This window comes from Anopheles marshallii, chromosome 3 (genome assembly GCF_943734725.1).
Source record: "Anopheles marshallii chromosome 3, idAnoMarsDA_429_01, whole genome shotgun sequence".
NCBI lineage: Eukaryota > Metazoa > Arthropoda > Insecta > Diptera > Culicidae > Anopheles > Anopheles marshallii.
Genome location: NC_071327.1, coordinates 79,879,743 through 79,900,458, shown reverse-complemented (window position 1 = coordinate 79,900,458; position 20,716 = coordinate 79,879,743). Strand labels below are relative to the sequence as shown.

The following is a 20,716-nucleotide window of genomic DNA, read 5'->3' as shown; positions in this document are numbered from 1 at the left end:
TCGGAGTGATTGGACACACGCATGTTTTAACACTCTTCCCCTACTCTTCAGGAGCGCACCGACAAACACACCTCGTAGTCTCCTATCCGCCACGAAGACGGTAACGATGATGGACAAAGACATGAGACGACGATGAGTCTCTCCAGCCGTAGGCGATGGGTTGATCAGTCAGTCCATCATTAGTCGCTGAAACATCGCTTTGAGACATCAACATTCTTATTGTTGTTGGGAAGAAACAGAAGATCATCTTCTGTTCGTGTACATCCCTTGTTGTGCTGTCGTTTCTCTTGTGGTTCCTCATTGTCCTCTTGCAGCAGATCGGTGTGGCAGAATAAAGTGATTGTGGTAGAATTGAGGCGAATTGCTGTGGAGTTCTGGTGGTAATTCTAATGTTTGGTGGTGCCGGCCGTAATGGCAGTATCATAAAGCATCCTTTTAAAGACAAACATCATCAAGGTGATGGTGTTCGGTGAAGACGGCTCTTCTAAAGATCGCAACGATTATAGTTCTTTAATTGCGATCGTAATTAGCTAATTGGCAAATTGTGACCCAAAAACCTCTACGGATCCGAGTGAGTGTGGTGTCTTTGGCAGCGGGCTAGTGGTTCATGGAGGTATGTGTACGAAAGAAGTGCGTCAACGCTTTTGACACGAGCACTTGTTTTGATGATCTTTTTCTAATAGCTTAATAAAGACCCAGGAACATTGATCGTGAATTGAAAGCGCGTTCCACTCGTCTGATTCGCGTCCGTGTGTAGGTGTGGGCCAGTGATGGCTTACATGTGCGATCAATAAATGGTGAACGAATGGCAAATTAATTCCAATAATCGTAGTCACTGTTTGAATGCTGCGCGTTTGGCATGTACATACGCTTGCTTGCTAGTGCTGTGCGATTCAAGTTCTAAACGCAATAAGCAAACCTGACGCCTGAAAGTGATTATAATTCATTTACCAAGAGAAGAGGCTTGTCGATGCCTGGTGCTTATCGTCCGTGGCTATCTGGCGTGAAGCAACAAATCGTGGGCGAAAGATTTGATGTTGATGTTTTGCACAGTAGTGTATGTATTGCCAAAGGCGTAGGTCGACCGTGTAAAACGAATAAACATGAGCCCAAGTTTATATGAAACACCAGCATTTCATAGATAATCAAAGCAGAGCTGGAAGAGGCTGTTAGCTTTATCCGCTAAAAATACGCAATAAAGATTGCGAGCTTTCTAGGTCAATCGATTGCGCTAAAAAGAAATACATTTGTGATCGCAAGCTGTGCAAACTTCCTTTCCCTTTTTATTCGCCCCATTTCGCATGTACGGCTGTACATTCTTCTAACCATTACTTCCTTGTGTCGGCAAAGAGCAATCTAGTTGGCCGGTGCTAATTGTGTTTTGTCTTTTTCTGATGTTGTTTTTACCTTTCCGTTGTAGATAATTCAGCAACACTCAACAACACCCCGCCCAATCATGTCACACGCGAATGCAACCGAACGACCATCGTGTCCTTGGCAACAGTTGCAGTAGGCGCAAGGGGAAAGGCGTTAAACGCGGACGGGGGCATTTGGGTTACCGTCTGATATACAACACTTGTTCGGGACACCACAAACGTCCCGCATTAGTGCACACCGCCTGCCGGTGTAGCGGGTGCGATGGAATCCCAGCGAATATTGTCTTCTCCGTCGAACGGTGATGACACGGAAACCGATTCCATCAGCTGTTACGTGGTGGAGGGAGCCGACCTGTCGATAGCCGACCACGCCACCGAGGGCGTACAGTACCGGCTTAATGGTGTACGTGAAGCAGAACAGGACCATTTGCGAAAGGGACTTAATCGCATTTCGAGCGATTCGGCGTCCACTTATGAAATGGTGGATGGCGGGAGCCCGCAGTCACCTGCGTCCGGTACCAGCGATGGGCATGGTGTGGAGGGTGATGACGATGACGATGGCGAAGATGAGGAGGATGAGATGTGGAGCAATATTGTGCGCATAAATAATGCGACGGTCGCAACGGTAGCTGAACTGACAGCCGGAGGCGGAGGCGAACCAGCGGATGATGAAGTGATGGTGAATGAAATCGAGTACGAAGTGCAGGAGGCCAGTGGGCCGGAATGTGAACTGCTGAACCGCGAAGCGGCGGACGGTATGGCCGGCACGAGCAGCGGTGAGTTATTGCAGCGAAAACGATTCGATCTTGCGCGCTCGTCCACCAAGGAAGAGAAACAGCGCCACAACGAGGAAATAGTGATCATGAAATCGAACTCGCTCTCCTCTGACACGACCACTGCGACTAATTCGTGGGAACCGGTCAATGGAGACGGTTGCAGTGCTGTGGGCACTGAGCCAGAACAGGTCGATGCAGAAGACGATCCGCAGAAAGAAGCGCAGTTAGCACCAGCGCCATCTTATGGCGGTCCTTCGAAACCGTGCTTCATAGATGCATCTTCACTGTTTGACGATGATGAGGTGGTGTATCCATCGTTCCAGGAAAGCTCGTGTTCCGCGCAGCAACATCATTGGTCTACCACTGGTGAAAGCACTGTGCAACTTGCCACAATTCTCTGTGACGATGATAAGCTTCGGTCGGAGGTAATGGTTGAGGAAATAATAACCAAACCCATCGAAGTTAAGGACCAGTTTTCTGCCGGTCCGTCGAACGATTACATAGCGACCAAACTGAAGCTTGCCGAAGCGAGTCATCTAACCGATACTACTGGCAATGATAACGATCGTGAGGAAGTGCTCGCGCGCCAGGAAGCCGAACGAAAGCAGGGCACATTTCTGTTCCAAAACTCAATCCAACAATATTCGGGACATCTACTGGATTCTAGTTTGCAATTTGCGCCTGAGGAAACTTATAGTGATCTTTCGCTGCCAAGCGTATACTCATCGAGCAGTGAGCCAAACTACGGCGAGTATAGCTCGCTCACGATCAGCGATAATCATCGATATTCACTGGGAGGTAGTAGTGCGGTAACCGATGAAAGAGCCAGTGGACAGATGGACAGTTTACGTGGAGGTGGGACCTGCACCAGTGGGTATAATTCCAGCTCTGCCGATTATAACAGTCGCACGCAGGCCACTAGTGACGTCGAGTCAACATCACACTATCCGCACACACCGTTTAATTCGATCGTACATGTCACGTCGGCGGCGTCCATACCCCAGCAGATTGCGCTTCACCGTCAGGTACAAGAACTGAGTGAGGACACTGGTAATGATACAAGCCGGGCCAGTTCGGTGGATAGAGAATCACACTCCACACCGATAAGAATTCCCAAGCGGATGCAAAAGCACGACGAATCGGCTCCAATTGTGTCGGGCGGTGCATCAATCGAAGACTTTACTCCAAAGCAATGCGAAAGCCCATTGGTCCGGCGACGCACCGACACTTGTCCAATAGTGTCTGGAGGCAGCATCAGCTTCGACGATCCAGCTGAGGAGCGTGCCGCAACGGCGAGGCAATTGAGCAAGAGCGGTTCGGGTAAATCGTGGGTGGTTGATTTGAAGAATTGTCCCGACGATGAGAAATCGGCCGTGGCCGCAGCGGCGTCGATCAATTCTCTCGAACATTCAGGCCAGCGAAGTCTTGGGTTTTTCGTCGATTTGGGCAGCCTTAAGACGCCCGTAGAGGAAAAGTCGATAACGGTGGTGAATAGCAGACCCCGTACAGCACGCACGGAGATGATGAAGAAATCGACAGGATTCTACATCGATCTGTCGGATGATGGCAGCGAAAGTACACGCAGTGCTACTCCCAAGATGGGGGGTTCTAAAATTGAAACACCACCTCCATCAGCCTCGGCACTGTCGGGTACATCGAGAGGAGAATCGGAAGATAAGCAGACCGATCGCAAGAATATGTTTTCGATGTTTATTGACTTTGGAGGAGATAATGCGTGTAGCAGTAATGGTCCAAACGGTAAGCCAGCAATGCCACGAAAGCTATCAATGCCAGCGTCTGTGCTGTCGGGCTCTTCAAATGGGAAGGATTCGGTCCGTCCCAGCAGTCTTGGACCGACGGGTGAAGAAACGGGTAAGCCTTACTACATGTTTGTCGGTTCGGCCGATGCTCAACCGTCTGTTATGCGTCGTCCGAATGGAAACGCGGCAGGTAATGGTGCAATTGCAGCAAGGCACGAATCTAAACGACACTCGTGGAATACATCTGTCGGCGAAGGAGGAGGTCTCGCCGGAGGATTTCACGAGCGGCGTATCGCAACCAGTAGCGCTTATCAGCGATCAACGAGCGTAACAAGCGATCGGGGTATTATGAATATTCTGGATAAAATTCCTCTGCTATCGAAAACATCCAGCATGTCGATTGATTCCTCGGTATCGCCGTTTGAAGATTTCACTTGCTCGAAGTCGGAGCTGAGCACCTACTCGAACCACTCGATATCTTCCAACTCCGCTCACTCGAGCAACGAATCGAAGGTATCCCCGAAGGATGTTGCCGGTCTCGAAGGCCAACCAATGGAAGTGCCAGGCGACGGTATGATGGTATCTTCAGCAAAGAAAAAGCGCAAAGATGCAAAAATAAACGAAACGTTCGACAAGAGCAGCCAAGGGTCGATAACGGATGGTATTCTATCTTCAAACGAGGATGCCTCCCCGACGTCAACCACAACCGACACGGACGATGTAACGTTCCAAAACAATCCGGCAGAGGAAGACGCACTTCTTCTTTTGCAGCAACCCGCAAGTGTGACCGCTAATGAAAGTCATGAACCAAAAGAAGAAACAATAAAGCTGTCTGCAATTACCGCATCCAGTAGCACCGGCAACAGCTGCACCAAACAGATGGAAACGATCGTTGAGACAGTTGAATGTTCACCTCGTCATACTGCAGCTTCGGGTCGGAATAAACCACAGCACACGATGGAAACGCTCCATGCTACGATCGAGAAACAGAAGCAGCTGCTCGAAACCGTTTCCGAGAATGTCGAATCGCACGCGTCAACCACAACGTCTTCCTTTGTGAAGCTGTCCGATATGGATAAGCCACCGACGACGGCAAGTCAGTTCATCACGACCAAGTTTGAGCTTCATTCGAGCAGCGGTGGTGGAGGTGGTAATAGCGGCGGGGGTGGTGCTGCTGGAAGTAACATGTCCAATTCGGCCGGTTCCAGTCGAGTAGCACGGCTGTTCGAATGTCAAAAGTACAACACGATCGGGTCGGCAATCGGAGCTAGCAACCAAGCGATGAGACAGCAGCAGCAGAAGGCATCGAACTACTATCACTCGAACGGTGGTGTAACGTCGATGGAGCGACACTCGTGGAATATGTCTCGCTCCACTGGCAACAATTTTGTGAGCCTCATCTCTTCTTCGGTGGAAAATTCCCGTTCGCTTAGCAGGTTGTTTCCGCACCTGTCGAAAGGTAGGTTGTCAGTGAACCGTCACCACCAGTTGGCTGCCGAAATGGGTACAGGAAAATGTAATCATTTTTCTGCCTTACGTTTTGTTCTGCGTACTCTGTCCATAGCTTTCAGCAGCAGTCTTCCGTCGGACGTGGGTATGAATGGAATGGGTCGTACCGGTCAGGATGGTAGCGAGATGATGCATTCGGATTTTTCCTGTACTTCAAGCATCACTTCAAGCCGATCCGGCATTGGTGAGTCATCACTCGTCATTGTAATTAAGAACGCAAGCACTATGGTTAATGTGCGCTGTTTCATCAATCTGTTAGAATCAATCGATGAGTCAATCTCCAGCCGTCAACCGCGCCGCCTAGGTGAGGATCTGTTGAAGATGTTCCTTCAGGAGATTGCCACCGATGTGACGATCGAAGTCGAGACGAAGAAGATGCGTGCCCATAAGTGCATACTGCGATCGCGTTGCCAGTACTTTGCGGCAATTCTCGCTGGGAGTTGGGTGCAGAATGCGGGCAATGTGATCACACTGCCCGGCTACTCTTACGCGGCGGTGCACTTTGCGTTGTGCCACATCTACTCTGGTGCCTCCCATCCACCGGAAGGCATCAGTCTGATGGAGCTGGCCGCACTTTCCGATCTTCTTGGTCTCGAAGGGTTAAAGGAGGTAACGGCGTATGCACTGAAAACGAACTACTGTCACAATTTCCACAAGGTAAGCAGTGAGAATAGGCACGACGGGGTTGTATTAAACTACTATTGACTGTAATTCTCTTAACGCTCTTAATTGATTCCATTATAGCCCTGCGTCGGTTGCACGGACGGTGTGTTACAAGTGCTGCCGGTTACTTTGAATCACGGTCTTGACGACTTGTATCGCAAGTGTTTGAAGTGGGTCTGTCGGCACTATGTGAAGATCTGGTCACAAAAGCAATTCTCGCAGCTCCCTCTGGACGTCGTGCATCGCTGCAAGCAGCAAATCGTGGCCCATCTCAACTCCGAAAGTGTTCTTACGACGATTCTGGACAGCGAACAGCTGTTAACGCTACTGCACCCGTACAAGTGGTCTGTCGAGGTGGAAAACGTAGTGCGCGATATACTGGACACAGCGTACGATTACATTGCGGATCACTTTGCTTCCTTGCTTGCCAGTGACAGTTTCCTTTCGCTTGGGCAAAATTACCGCTGGGCCATTCCTCATCTGGAGCCCATTTTATTGCCCGCCGCGAACAATCTCAGCCCCGATCAGGCATGCAAGAGCTACCCACGGGCAACGCGGCTACAGAAGTTACTACAGGCAAAGGTGCTAACCATGACGACAACGACCACTACTTCTACGCCGATGTCGTCGAGTGATAATACGAACGTGGTAAACATTTACGAGAAGCAAACGAAAGCAAGCGAAGGTGCCAGCCGCAAAGAAGTGGATTACAATCTGCAAGAGGAAGAAATGGATTGGTGCGATGAGTTTGTGGGAATGGTGAACGCCATCCTGTCCGCCGTGGAGCAATGCTTGATTCGCCAATGTGCCCGAGCCATGCGTGTTAGTTCCTGGCAGCGAATGGACGTAGAATTACGCAACAAGATCCAAAAGCTGGCCTGCCTAATGGAAACGGCGGATGAACGAAAATCTCGAGCACGCTATTCTTACTCTTCGCAAACGTCCTCCTCGTCGTCAGTTCATTCGCGCTCGAATGATATGCGTCAGGTGCGGTTGGCTATACAAGCGCACACCAAGCGCTCTATGGAGAATGGCCAACCGAATCATAACCAACCCAATAACAATAGAACACAGCAAACACAAACGATGAATACGCATCAGAACGAGTTAAATGCTGCTTTGTTGAATTCGCATAAGCTTGCAAAGCATTACGCAACTCACGAAGCATCAATGGCGATGCCGGTCATAGAGCGCGAACGAATGAAGCATCAACAAGCTAACCATGCACTGGAAAATGGACGTATTTCGAAAACTTCCTCGAAGAGTCACGTTCCGGAGGGGGGAAAGAAGCCGTCCGCTTCGCTCACAAACGGACGTCAAGCGGCCCATGGCATACGGATGGGAGTACTTTCCAAAACATCAAACCCAACCCAGCCGATCTCTCACAAACGATCACAATCGGAGGATCATGCAAATCTTAAACCTGTACCTACGAGCAAGCCAGATCCGTTGAATAATTTACGTACCAAGCTGAGCAACGTTAAACCACGGTATCTCGAACCAAAGAAACCAAAAAATGCGGCCAACTTACACGCGCAGAACAACATTTCCTCCAGTGGAAGTTCTACCAGAACGTCCAGTCCGGCGATGGGCACTCGCAAGATGACGTCAAAACTGCAGCAGCAGAATCACGGCCACGAATCTAACCTTTCGCTCGATAGCCTGTCGTCTCCGGCAAAGTTGAAGAATGCAAACGCAGCGACCAAACCACCCCGCGCGGTCATTGGTGAAATGGATGTCTCGATCGACTCGCTGGCAGAGTCGATAAAATCACACTCGATCAAAACGAGCAACACCTTGTCCCACGAATCACTTATCTACCAAGAGTACTTTAAGCCGAAAGTTATTAATGCTATCGATCAGCAACCACCCGCCAAGAATGGACTCCTGAAGGATAAAGATCATCATCGTGAAAAGCGTCCAAACAGTGGAAAGTCAGCAAGTACCGTTGTCACACGCATGGTTGCCGGTGGTATTAAAACGAATCATTCTTCCTCATCAATTCCTTCGGGAATCAGCATGCGCTCGAATGGCATAAATCGTACAGCATCCTCGGCAAGTGTCGGTTCGAACGGCGGATCGGGACTGGTGAAGCGTAGCTTTCTTTCACAACGGTCCCGTGAAATTTTGGCACGCCGCACTCATGAACCAAAGTCGAACTCTACGAATTCGAGCAATAAATCAGCCGCTTCCTCGCCCAGTTTACTGCTGACGCGCGATAAGTCATCCGGTAGTGATATCGCGAAATCTGGTTCATCCGCTTCGCTCACAACGCCGAGCTCCGGCAGCAGGAAGGTGTTCAACACAACGCTGCATCTGCGACGTACGGCGAAATTACCTGAAGGTACAGGCAACAACCGTACCTCTAACGTAAGTCAGGAGCGTAAAGCGGATAAAAATACGCCGAAGGGAGCTCACACTACTGGAGGAACGACAAATCGCACGAAGGGACCTTCGGGGGACAGTAGAATCTCAGTGAAGGGAATTGTGATGGAAAACAATTGTGCCCTTGTGCCGGAGGCAGGTGATGATGGAACAGCTGTACCGGTGATCATTGAGCGCATTGAATCAAAATTGGAGCGTTCGAATACATTTTCGATAGATGCCTCGGATAATCCGTTGGCACTTCAGATGTTAGAGTAAACAGATAACGAACGATTGCTGGTAAAAATCTCTTCGAACACAAAGGTAGGCCCCACGGAACTACTTGGAAAGGTAAGCAAAACAACGCACCTTCTTCAAACATGATCGCATTGGCGCAAAAATTACTTCTTACACCTTACTGGTATGATGATCTTAAATTCTGATTAATTTCATATTTAAAACACCTACTAACTTCATCACAAATGTCTAGTCACATATTTATATGCATATACATAGAAAAAGGGAGGGTAAAAAAAAAGTTGAGAATTGCTACGAATTCCAACTCGTCGCATTATGTGACGGTGCATCTTTTTTGCACCATTAAATAATTTCGTTATTAACGATATACTTATCTGTTGCAAGATATGCTTATACATACATGCGTAGATTATCACACACGATACGGAGAAGCTGTTAATGAAAGATGGTTCAACTGTTAGGAAAGATCCCTTTAAGAGGCCATTATTATGATTGAATTTCCGCATGCAGTTATCGTGCGCTGGGACACGCGATGAAGCTACTCTAGCCACGGGACGAGGGTGGCAGACGGGTGTGATTATCTCCTCCGCGGATGAGTTGAGTCAGTGTTAAAAGAAACAAAAATCACTAATCTGTTTGTTACATTTGTGAAAGCTAAAAGATGAATTTATATAATTTGAACTCACCCCAAAATACGGCAAATGATGACCCAGGAATGTGAAGTGGCGATGCTAATTTATTCGGTAAACAATTCACTACAATTAACCAAATTGTTGCTTGTGTGTATGAATCGATAGATGCTGGGTTCCTCTTTGATGTCCATGTGAGTGTGGTGTTCGGTTTTGAACGTTTTCATCCTAATGAAGCCATAGTTTTATTCGGTAATCGCTTTTGCATCCAGGCTATAGTTTACAAAATGTTATTATAAAGAAGAAAACAGATACTAGGTGTCAAAATGACAGAATGAAAATGACATTTGAAATAGGATCGCTCTGGCTCTGGTTGAATATCTGCCTTGTATAGAGCCGGAAAATTCCATGTCATGCGCGTATTATTTCGATCGACTATTATTAACAAGTTTTTTTTCTATATATATAACACCGTTTGCTTAATCAGAAACAATGTGATAAATCGATCATAATGACGATCCTCGTTTTGGTTGCTATCGTACTCTAATTTATCCAAGGTTATTTTTTGCCTTACATATTACACGCACCTGCTTTTGCTTCATCTTGTTCATTTGTAAGTTCAATTTGTTCTACAGAAGTTCCAGAAGGATGTGTGATATTTATGGAACATACAATATTTATTTCACTCCTCGCACTTTAAATTTGCCGTCCGTAACTGAAGGTGCGTGCCAAAACATGTGAGTTAGATTTGTTATATTTGTTTAACAACGTTCGTCTATAAAAGCAGCAGCATGATTATTTTGCACAACAGTCGATTCATGTTCTCATACGGATGCAATTTATTGCAGCATTTTTGTTAAAACTTAACGCTAATCAACTAATAATGAAGTTGGTGCGACAAAAATCGAAAACATGATCACATTGTAAAGTATCCGCTGGAAAACTAGATTTGCACATTTTATATATTATTTGTGATGCGATCGTCTACGATTCGGTAGTTCTCGATTCAGGTTTTAACAGGCAGCATATTTGATGCAGTTTAGCAAACATGATACTTGCAGTACATTACAAAATTTAAATTTGGTATTCTCCTGTAAATCAGACCCACAAAAAATACTGTCTTATTGATCTATTTGCTGTTGAATGTACCGTCCTGTTTCTACCATTGATATTTTAAGTCATCCATTTCTTACATTACTATCTCATTGAAAATCGGGATCAAAAGGCACGGCGATCGTTACAGAATGTCCAATGAATAATTTTATTTACTTGTTTCGCTTACTATGGACTGATGATACAATACTTTCGTAATTTACTCGTCTATAAATGTGTCTGTTTCATTGCATTACTTATGAAATCGCAATTTTTTTTATTTTACTCGGTTGTCGGTAAAGGTCGTTGCTGCCGTTGTTGAGCTTATGATTTGTTATTTTTCTCTAGTTTCATCGCTCCGAATAAAGTGTTTCTTTTGCCACACTTTCACATTCCCTCCAACTTTACACTACGTTAGTTCGGATAAGTTTGATTGTTAGTACTTAAGAATCTTGTCATTTTGCTGTATCAACAAATGAGTTGCTTCATATAATGCCAATCATTTTCCACTCTGCAAACAAACGAAAATAAAACAAAACTATAGCTTACAGTAGGAATTCAGAAAAGATTTACGCTAAGCACAGAATCTAAAACATACAATATACTAAATATACTGCAACAAATCACGCAAAATGCGACGCAAACAAAAAGATAGAACCACTAAAGCAAGCCTAGTCATCTGTACAAAATTATGTTCAAATGCTTGCAAAACAGAAAAGATCGCTACCAAATTAGAAACTCGTGCATTGTGCTCGAGAATAATAGATCTTGCAGTGCAGTGACATTAGAGTAGATACAGCATAAACTTTAAAGAAAATATTAGTATTGCATCGATATTTAGCTGTGTGTATGTGTGTGATGATACCAAACTATCGGTTTGCAGTCAAAATATGTTTGATTCAGTGCGCAATTGAACCGGAAAGGGTGCTCTTGACATTTGGATTTGTTGTGTAAAATGTAAGTTCAGTCATTGTGACACTATTGAATGACGATCGCGAAGAATTTTGCACCAGAAGAGAAGAGGAATGTGAATTAAAACAACAATAAACGTTCTAAAGCAGCTTTTGGAAACTAGAAACTGAAAACATCCGATACGTTTTACAATGTTTCGTTTAAAGTGTGCAGATGCACGTTTAATTGAGAACGAATATTTTTTGGAGCGTTTAATTGCTGCGTTGCTGATTTATTAGATCATCTTTAACATTATAACACGGTGCGTTGTCCTTTAGTAAGTCTGGTTCATTTTATACTCGTCGTTGTGGAAGATGAACACGTCCTTGAAGTACATGTTCTTGGTGTAGAAGTAGTTGAAGTTGATGACGCGATCGAACGGATAGCCCAACGGGAGGCTGTCGTAGAAGCGCATACCGGATCCAACACCACACGAGAAGGTCTTGTCGTAGAAGTAGCCCTGCTCGTAGGTCTTGGCAGTGTACGGCGTGATGATGAAGTAGAACTGCATCGGCATACCGCTGGTCCAGCCCTTCGGCAAGATCAAACGATCTGGGAATCCGCAGTGAGCCTCCGACATGTCAAGGGCAAACTTCTCCTGTCCGTTGAAGCCGAGCATGATCTTCTTGTAGAGATCGGTGTACATGGTACGATCCTTGACGCTCCAGTAGAAGTCGCGCGAGTTGCGGACGAAGGTGTTCTTGCCGGTGGTGAAATCGACCATGTACTGGTCAAGCTCGAAGAAGTACTTCTTGTAGTACTGCAGGTCGAAGAAGCGATCGAACTTCGGTCCGAGGAACATGCGGATGATGGCCTTTCCGGTGTATTCCGACATGACGTTCATGGTGTAGCTGAACGGCTTGTGGTTGAGGCGACGCTGGCGAGCGAAGACGGCGAAGTCGAAGTACTTGTCGGTAGAAGGCATCGGCAGCACGTTGGACACATCCGAATCGAAGAAGTCGAAGTAGGTCGTCAGTTTTTCGAAGGTGACATCCTTGATGACGACACCGTTGAAATTGAGCTCGTCGAAAGTGTAGCTAGGCAGGAACCGCTTGAAGTAGTAGTACAGATCCATGAAGCGCTCGTACAGCTGATAGAAAACTGGATCACGCAGACTGGTCTCGAACTGCATCAGTGCGGACGGCCAGACCTTGTAGGCATTGAAGTCGTTTCCAGAGAGCAAGAGGCGCGAGAACACCTCAATGTATCCCACGTAGCTGGCATCAACGCTATCCACATTAGAGTTGAGCAGATCTCCGAAGAAAGCGATCGATTCCGGCAGACGCAGGTTGATACGAGATCCATCTTCCATGAAGTAGTATCCATCCTCAATGATCTTGCGGATCTTCATCTCCCAGCTGTTGATCCAGTCCAGCTTGTAGTAGAACTCGTCGTTGATCATATAGTTGTAGTCACGGCTCTTGAACGGCACACCGTTGAAGTAGCTGAGCAGCGAGAAGTATCCGGTCTTGAGCGGGAAACGCCACACCAGCGGCTTGACCGTGCCCATGTAGTTCGACATACGCTCCAGGTTGTAGCGGGCGATCAGCATCTGGTGCATGTACCAGTACAGCTCTCCACGACGATCCTTCATCAGTCCAAACTTGTCTCCGCCCAGGAAGAACGGATAGTCCATCATGAAGTAGTAATAGTAGGAGTTAAGACCAATATCCTCGGTGTAGTAGTTCAGGTATTCCTCGGTGTAGAAGTTGTTGTAGTAATCCACGGGATAGGAAGCAGTGTAGTTGGCGTAGACGACGTTGTACTTGCCGTTGCCATAGAATCCGAACTTGGGATCGTACAATTTCTTGTAGCTGACCGAGCGGATCACTTCAGTGTTGAAGAAGTAGTACGGGTAGATCTCATAGATGGCTGGTAGGACAATGCCCTGCAGATCGGAGCGGTGCATCACGGTCAGATGCAGGACGTAGATGAACATGCCCTCGTTGATGTTGTCACGAGCCCAGATGACATTCTTGTAGTAGGTGTCAAAATCGACGCTGTTGTACAGGAAGGTGAACAGGGCGTAGGTCTGGCGCAGATACTGCTCATTGTAGATGGTGAAGATCTCGCCCTTCTCCAGGAAGGCACCAGTCTTGTAAAAGTCGAAGAACTCGGACACTTGAGCAAAGTCCTGGTAAGGAGGTGCAGTGGAGAAAATGTTAGGATATGAGAGATTTCGATCTACGGCTCCGACGAATTGCTTTTGTTACTTACATTGTACTTAGTCTCATCATACACCCAGGTCTTGGTGTACGGGACGTATTCGTCATACTTCAGCGGCAGATGAATGTTGCGCAGCACTTCGAAGACGAACTTTTGCTTGAACAGGAAGTCCTTGTCCGCTGTGAGGGGTAGGGACAATAACAGTTTGCTGTAAGAATCTGTGTGTAGCTGAAGATAGTAGAGGTAGACTTACCATATTTCGCTTCGAATTTGGTGCTTGGAACGTAAGATCCACTGGCAAGAACTGCCAGGGAGATCGCCACCGCCAGGATGATGAGTTTCATCTTGTCCAGCTTCTGCTTGACTACAGTTACGAGACTGACTTTTTGGACGTCGAGGCATAGCTTTTATACTCGGCATGAAGCTCAATTCAATGTTTTTTGCGTTTAAGATTGTTTTCTTATCATCGTTTTGCAGCATATACCAAACAGCACAGGTGATCAAGTATGAATTTCTTGCAACGGTACTGCTTTTGGTATAGATTAATGTGTGATCTTTCGGTGCATAGCATTATCGCTGCAACTTATTGTTTATTCTTGTGCGGTGCGCTCCATGATAAAGTCGTATCGCTCTGAGTTCAATGAATGTTGGAGCAATGAAGGACAAAAAAAGATAATATTGTTGCTAGGTGCATTTAGTAACGAAAAAATCAATACATTCTAGAATTAAAAAAAAAATAGACAAAGTGTCAGACAACAATAAAACAAAGTGTCACCAATCGCAATTAGAATCGTGCAATGAATTGCTGCTATATGCTCTATTAGACACATCACACATTAAAATCTCACGTGTTTGCCCATTGTACCCTTCCTTCATGGCGAAATAACACTAAACTATTTGAATAGCAATACATGCTAAGGTTAAATACGATCTTTTTTAATTATTTTTATTATTATTAATAGTTGTTCAGCTGTCATCATTCAGTGAAGCATATTCATATAGTTGGGCCGAAATAAATTTAGTTGTATAAAAATTTGATGATGAACAATAGATGGCTTTAACTAAACGCAGCTCGGTAACTCAATTTTAATAGATAAACATGTATTTAAATTATTCTACAATCTGTACGTCATAGGCGTACGGGGAACCGAGCCAGATGGGATTCGATTATTGATAATAAATTCGGAGTGCATTCACGAATCCATTCCGTCTACGGCCCCGAAAACCCGGATTCGGACCGAGAAATAATCCAAAATCAAATGCGGGCTTTGGACTGAGTTCGGAGTCGATACCCCTCTGGTACACATACTCCAGTAGTTAACTGTTTGAAGTTAATTCATAGCCGTCTGCGAAATGTATTGAAGTTGGATTTATCTGGCTCCGGAAAATATGGATCTGACTACGGAACCTTATGTGCTAAGCATTGTATATTTATCAGTAGTTGATCAAGTGTCAATGAGATTCCATATGATTCAAGTATGATTAATATCGCTGCAAGGAGTCCTTTATACCGATCACGGTCTAGCGCCGTCGTGAGCCAATTAATTGTTCCGGCTATTCCGACGGACGTATCAACGCCATCACCTCAGTTCATTTTGGGTTTACTACGCCCCATCTGTCGACTTAAAACCTAATGTGGACGACCTAAAAGGACTTTACAAGCTGGGTCGTCCGGTCCGGTCGGTCCGGTCTCATGACGTGACCAGCTCACCGGAACCTGACAAGTTTTATCCGCTGTACGAAAGTGAGTTCGAGGTACAGTTGGTAGAGCTCGTCATTGTAGCGGCTCCTCCATTGTCCTTTCACACATACGGGGCCAAAAATCCTTCTGAGCATCTTCCTCTTGAACGCGGGTAAGAGGGTTACATCAGCTTTGAACAAAGTCCATGTCTCAGAGTACGTACTTGAGTGCTGGAACTATATATGTTCTATATAATTTCAGCTTCGTTCGTCGCGACAGGTGTTTTGAATAGAGAAGTTTCCTCAGACTGCTTAGACCCAAGATAGGTGAACTTTTGGAAGACTTCGAAAGTGCGCTCACCTATGTGTACGCCACCCCTGTGTAAGTGACTACGTTGATATTCCTTTTCGTCTTTTTTCCAATTACAACCTCAGAAGGTTTAGTCCTACCGCATCACTTCTAGCTTTCCTGGGCGTTATTCTCTTCAGCTGAATAATTATGCCCAACCGTCAGTGAATACGGGAACTTTAGACTTTAGAGACTTAACAACAAGGTTATGAAATTTTTTTGTGAGTTTTATCCCAATTTGCTGAGTTGCTGATTTATTAGATCATCTTTAACATTATAACACGGTGCGTTGTCCTTTAGTAAGTCTGGTTCATTTTATACTCGTCGTTGTGGAAGATGAACACGTCCTTGAAGTACATGTTTTTGGTGTAGAAGTAGTTGAAGTTGATGACGCGATCGAATGGATAGCCCATCGGGAGGCTGTCGTAGAAGCGCATACCGGATCCCACACCACACGAGAAGGTCTTGTCGTAGAAGTAGCCCTGCTCGTAGGTCTTGGCAGTGTACGGCGTGATGATGAAGTAGAACTGCATCGGCATACCGCTGGTCCAGCCCTTCGGCAAGATCAAACGATCTGGGAATCCGCAGTGAGCCTCCGACATGTCAAGGGCAAACTTCTCCTGTCCGTTGAAGCCGAGCATGATCTTCTTGTAGAGATCGGTGTACATGGTACGATCCTTGACGCTCCAGTAGAAGTCGCGCGAGTTGCGGACGAAGGTGTTCTTGCCGGTGGTGAAATCGACCATGTACTGGTCAAGCTCGAAGAAGTACTTCTTGTAGTACTGCAGGTCGAAGAAGCGATCGAACTTCGGTCCGAGGAACATGCGGATGATGGCCTTTCCGGTGTATTCCGACATGACGTTCATGGTGTAGCTGAACGGCTTGTGGTTGAGGCGACGCTGGCGAGCGAAGACGGCGAAGTCGAAGTACTTGTCGGTAGAAGGCATCGGCAGCACGTTGGACACATCCGAATCGAAGAAGTCGAAGTAGGTCGTCAGTTTTTCGAAGGTGACATCCTTGATGACGACACCGTTGAAATTGAGCTCGTCGAAAGTGTAGCTAGGCAGGAACCGCTTGAAGTAGTAGTACAGATCCATGAAGCGCTCGTACAGCTGATAGAAAACTGGATCACGCAGACTGGTCTCGAACTGCATCAGTGCGGACGGCCAGACCTTGTAGGCATTGAAGTCGTTTCCAGAGAGCAAGAGGCGCGAGAACACCTCAATGTATCCCACGTAGCTGGCATCAACGCTATCCACATTAGAGTTGAGCAGATCTCCGAAGAAAGCGATCGATTCCGGCAGACGCAGGTTGATACGAGATCCATCTTCCATGAAGTAGTATCCATCCTCAATGATCTTGCGGATCTTCATCTCCCAGCTGTTGATCCAGTCCAGCTTGTAGTAGAACTCGTCGTTGATCATATAGTTGTAGTCACGGCTCTTGAACGGCACACCGTTGAAGTAGCTGAGCAGCGAGAAGTATCCGGTCTTGAGCGGGAAACGCCACACCAGCGGCTTGACCGTGCCCATGTAGTTCGACATACGCTCCAGGTTGTAGCGGGCGATCAGCATCTGGTGCATGTACCAGTACAGCTCTCCACGACGATCCTTCATCAGTCCAAACTTGTCTCCGCCCAGGAAGAACGGATAGTCCATCATGAAGTAGTAATAGTAGGAGTTAAGACCAATATCCTCGGTGTAGTAGTTCAGGTATTCCTCGGTGTAGAAGTTGTTGTAGTAATCCACGGGATAGGAAGCAGTGTAGTTGGCGTAGACGACGTTGTACTTGCCGTTGCCATAGAATCCGAACTTGGGATCGTACAATTTCTTGTAGCTGACCGAGCGGATCACTTCAGTGTTGAAGAAGTAGTACGGGTAGATCTCATAGATGGCTGGTAGGACAATGCCCTGCAGATCGGAGCGGTGCATCACGGTCAGATGCAGGACGTAGATGAACATGCCCTCGTTGATGTTGTCACGAGCCCAGATGACATTCTTGTAGTAGGTGTCAAAATCGACGCTGTTGTACAGGAAGGTGAACAGGGCGTAGGTCTGGCGCAGATACTGCTCATTGTAGATGGTGAAGATCTCGCCCTTCTCCAGGAAGGCACCAGTCTTGTAAAAGTCGAAGAACTCGGACACTTGAGCAAAGTCCTGGTAAGGAGGTGCAGTGGAGAAAATGTAAGGATATGAGAGATTTCGTTCTACGGCTCTGGCGAATTGCTTTTGTTACTTACATTGTACTTAGTCTCATCATACACCCAGGTCTTGGTGTACGGGACGTATTCGTCATACTTCAGCGGCAGATGAATGTTGCGCAGCACTTCGAAGAAGAACTTTTGCTTGAACAGGAAGTCCTTGTCCGCTGTGAGGGGTAGGGACAATAACAGTTTGCTGTAAGAATCTGCGTGTAGCTGAAGATAGTAGAGGTAGACTTACCATATTTCGCTTCGAATTTGGTGCTTGGAACGTAAGATCCACTGGCAAGAACTGCCAGGGAGATCGCCACCGCCAGGATGATGAGTTTCATCTTGACCAGCTTCTGCTTGACTACAGTTACGAGACTGACTTTTTGGACGTCGAGGCACAGCTTTTATACTTCCGATGCATTTCGTTGCTTATCAATCTTTTGGTGGGCCTTAGAAACAAATAAACGTACAAAAATCCGGTCATGGTCGGTAACGTGTACGTGTAAACGTGTAAAAATCCGGTCGAAAATGCATTATCAGTGGTTTGGTTCTTTGACTAATGATAAACTTATTTTGAGTTCAGGTCATCGGACCAGAGCTGGATTCCCAGCAGAGATGATAGTACTATCGACTATTATGTGAATTTTTATTGCTCGCCTTACTGATTTCATTAAACAATTACTTACTATTTCGCTTATTTGTTAAAGGTGTGTCATTTTTTATTGTATAAGCTCTTTTTTAGTATAAATGATATAATTGATATGTAGATGCTCAGTTTGTAGAATTTGCTAGCAGGTGGATGTCAGGGATGTCATACTAGATTGAAATCATTGAGAGATAAATCCTTTCAGCCCAACGGATTATCGTTTCTGGCGTTTGTACTGAAGCTGGTCGGGACAATAGACAGTGTGAATAAGTACAAATACAGAAGAAGCTGAAGAAATTGCATTAACTACTCTTAAGTTTATTGGGCATTGCAGTGTTGTCCTGTGACCACAATACGTAGTCATGCCGATAATCTCTGATAATGAAACTAACTAATTTGATTTCGGTTCAATTATACATGAATTTATTGTGGTTTAATATCTAACATCATCGTGACATTTGTCTTATCTATGTGTCGAGCAATGTTCCGCGCGTCTTTTTCGGTGGTGGTGGTTCGATTTTCTCCTTCAATACATCTTCGTTCGTTTTACCGCCCTTTCGCTCGAGTTGCTTTTCGATGATGCGAGCATTGTTCGCATAACTGTCCGCCACTTCCCGAGCTTCGATTTCGTCTTCCTCCTCATCGATGGTGGATACGGTCACCGAGCTAAACTTGCCCATATTCTTCGTGTGCTTTGTAACCATCACCTTCTTCGGTTCCAGCGTGGGGTTGAGGCTTGTGCTTGGCGTTTTAATAATCTCCGAAATTTTAGCCTCACTCTTGCACTTTACCAGTGCTCGGCGTATGACGAACGTCACCTGCGGATCGTTGCTGTGCCGGTAATACAATGGCAAACCGCACTTTTTGCACTTCAGCCGATGCTGCTTCTCGATGCCCGCCTCCCGTTGGATGAAGACGGTTTCGCTCGGATCTGCATTCACTTTGTTTGCGTGGCGTGCACTGTCTATCACGCGGGCGCCATCCAACTGTCTCAGAGGTAGTTTCTCCAGTGTACAATCTATAACAGGAAAGTGAACCAAAGCAAAGGATTTAAGTAAAAGGCAACTTTCAAATGCTTAGTGAGTTGGTTCGTATGATACCTAAAATTAAACTCATTTGTCCACACAAACAGTAGTATATATTAAGCGGTCCAGTTTCATTGTATTCTTCCTTGTCTTTCGAGTCGGAACAAACAATACTACGCGATACTACTTTCGGCATTTTTCGGCTGGAACACGGGAACTGCCGCAGCTACTTCTGCTCCAAAACTTTGTTTTGTTTACATTCATATTTTTCGATAGCAGCTGTCAAACTGCCCGCATTCAGCTCGGTCTCAATGAGCAGCGTCTACACGTGCGCACAAGGAGATTCAGCTGAATTGGGTAATTATTGAACATCGACAGGAGTTGTGTTTTTTTTATTTAAATGAATCATGTATTATTTTCTTGATAAAAATTAAATGAATTGTGCTCAAGCTCGTCCTTTCCAGGTTAAAAACATTCTCATTTCTCAACGCAATCACGATGGGGCACGGATGGAGTCAACATGTCAAAATTTACGCACCGGGCCGGATTTCAAGGACATTCGTTTTCCCCGTGCTGTCAACCGGTGATGGTCGCCGGAACGTACCACAGTGTAATGTTTTCGAGTTTTTTCACTCCAAATCTAGTCACATAGATTTTGCCTTACACAGAAAACCTTTAAAAATAATATTTAAAGTAGCATAATTGGCAGTAAAACGAACGCTAGCACAAACGCGTAAGCAACGGCAGTGTGATTCGCGTAGTAATTAGGTTGCTGTAAGTACAAAATCGTGGTTTGTCCGTAAACGGGGCTAGCTTGGTGTGTGCCTTGTGTGTGTTTTCCCAACCAGCCCTCGGATTGCAGTCTGCACGGATTCCGTTTCATCTGAGTTTTGTGCAAATTGTGCCAAGTAAATGAAAATCGCGCAAAGAATTAGTGCATGTTGATATGGGGATGTGTTCGGGTATATCTGGGCATCCAGCGGTACAATGTAGGCCTCAGGTCAGCAATCCTTGCAGAAGTATATAGGGAGCATGATGATGGTGATGATGGTGGTAATGATGATGCTACCTACTACGGCAGTATAGCGTACCATATTGTCACCAGCAGTTGTGAGTAAAGTATTGTGAAGCTCACCAAGGCACAACGATACGGATGTGTGTATGCATTTGTGCGTGTGTGTTTCTGTGTAGTATGTGGTGCCGTTTCATTCTGGCTGTTGTCCCGCGAGGCGCATTAACCAACCCCTCACCGTTTCGACGCACGTGAATTGTGCCCCTGCG

General features: G+C 46.0%; 4 protein-coding genes across 4 annotated transcripts; 1 reads left to right on the top strand and 3 right to left on the bottom strand.

Annotated features, from left to right (window-relative positions):
• Nucleotides 1-1,638: 1,638 nt before the first annotated feature.
• Nucleotides 1,639-8,727, top strand: LOC128715297 (uncharacterized). The gene is made up of 4 exons (XM_053810178.1): nucleotides 1,639-5,371; nucleotides 5,477-5,605; nucleotides 5,681-6,078; nucleotides 6,166-8,727. The coding sequence occupies exons 1-4, from the start codon at nucleotides 1,639-1,641 to the stop codon at nucleotides 8,725-8,727; spliced, it is 6,822 nt and encodes a 2,273-aa protein (XP_053666153.1).
• Nucleotides 8,728-11,652: 2,925 nt separating this feature from the next.
• On the bottom strand, nucleotides 11,653-13,888 carry LOC128715298 (hexamerin-1.1-like). Its single transcript, XM_053810180.1, has 3 exons — nucleotides 13,798-13,888; nucleotides 13,596-13,723; nucleotides 11,653-13,512 (listed from the first exon to the last, which is right to left on the bottom strand). The coding sequence occupies exons 1-3, from the start codon at nucleotides 13,886-13,888 to the stop codon at nucleotides 11,653-11,655; spliced, it is 2,079 nt and encodes a 692-aa protein (XP_053666155.1).
• Nucleotides 13,889-15,869: 1,981 nt separating this feature from the next.
• LOC128715368 (hexamerin-1.1) lies at nucleotides 15,870-18,105 on the bottom strand. The gene is made up of 3 exons (XM_053810252.1): nucleotides 18,015-18,105; nucleotides 17,813-17,940; nucleotides 15,870-17,729 (listed from the first exon to the last, which is right to left on the bottom strand). The coding sequence occupies exons 1-3, from the start codon at nucleotides 18,103-18,105 to the stop codon at nucleotides 15,870-15,872; spliced, it is 2,079 nt and encodes a 692-aa protein (XP_053666227.1).
• A 772-nt stretch (nucleotides 18,106-18,877) lies between these two features.
• Nucleotides 18,878-19,631, bottom strand: LOC128713443 (STING ER exit protein). The gene is made up of 2 exons (XM_053808303.1): nucleotides 19,511-19,631; nucleotides 18,878-19,428 (listed from the first exon to the last, which is right to left on the bottom strand). The coding sequence occupies exons 1-2, from the start codon at nucleotides 19,629-19,631 to the stop codon at nucleotides 18,878-18,880; spliced, it is 672 nt and encodes a 223-aa protein (XP_053664278.1).
• Between the last annotated feature and the right edge of the window lie 1,085 nt (nucleotides 19,632-20,716).

What these genes read in the sequence shown, in the direction of transcription:
- LOC128715297 (XM_053810178.1), top strand. Translation starts at nt 1,639, where the DNA reads ATGGAATCCCAGCGAATATTGTCTTCTCCGTCGAACGGTGATGACACG. An exon ending in GTTTCCGCACCTGTCGAAAG is followed by an intron (nt 5,372 to 5,476) that starts GTAGGTTGTCAG and finishes CTCTGTCCATAG; the next exon opens with CTTTCAGCAGCAGTCTTCCG. An exon ending in TTCAAGCCGATCCGGCATTG is followed by an intron (nt 5,606 to 5,680) that starts GTGAGTCATCAC and finishes TCAATCTGTTAG; the next exon opens with AATCAATCGATGAGTCAATC.
- LOC128715368 (XM_053810252.1), bottom strand. Translation starts at nt 18,105, where the DNA reads ATGAAACTCATCATCCTGGCGGTGGCGATCTCCCTGGCAGTTCTTGCC. An exon ending in CAAATTCGAAGCGAAATATG is followed by an intron (nt 17,941 to 18,014) that starts GTAAGTCTACCT and finishes TACCCCTCACAG; the next exon opens with CGGACAAGGACTTCCTGTTC. An exon ending in ATGATGAGACTAAGTACAAT is followed by an intron (nt 17,730 to 17,812) that starts GTAAGTAACAAA and finishes CCTCCTTACCAG; the next exon opens with GACTTTGCTCAAGTGTCCGA.
- LOC128715298 (XM_053810180.1), bottom strand. Translation starts at nt 13,888, where the DNA reads ATGAAACTCATCATCCTGGCGGTGGCGATCTCCCTGGCAGTTCTTGCC. An exon ending in CAAATTCGAAGCGAAATATG is followed by an intron (nt 13,724 to 13,797) that starts GTAAGTCTACCT and finishes TACCCCTCACAG; the next exon opens with CGGACAAGGACTTCCTGTTC. An exon ending in ATGATGAGACTAAGTACAAT is followed by an intron (nt 13,513 to 13,595) that starts GTAAGTAACAAA and finishes CCTCCTTACCAG; the next exon opens with GACTTTGCTCAAGTGTCCGA.
- LOC128713443 (XM_053808303.1), bottom strand. Translation starts at nt 19,631, where the DNA reads ATGCCGAAAGTAGTATCGCGTAGTATTGTTTGTTCCGACTCGAAAGAC. An exon ending in ACAAATGAGTTTAATTTTAG is followed by an intron (nt 19,429 to 19,510) that starts GTATCATACGAA and finishes TTCCTGTTATAG; the next exon opens with ATTGTACACTGGAGAAACTA.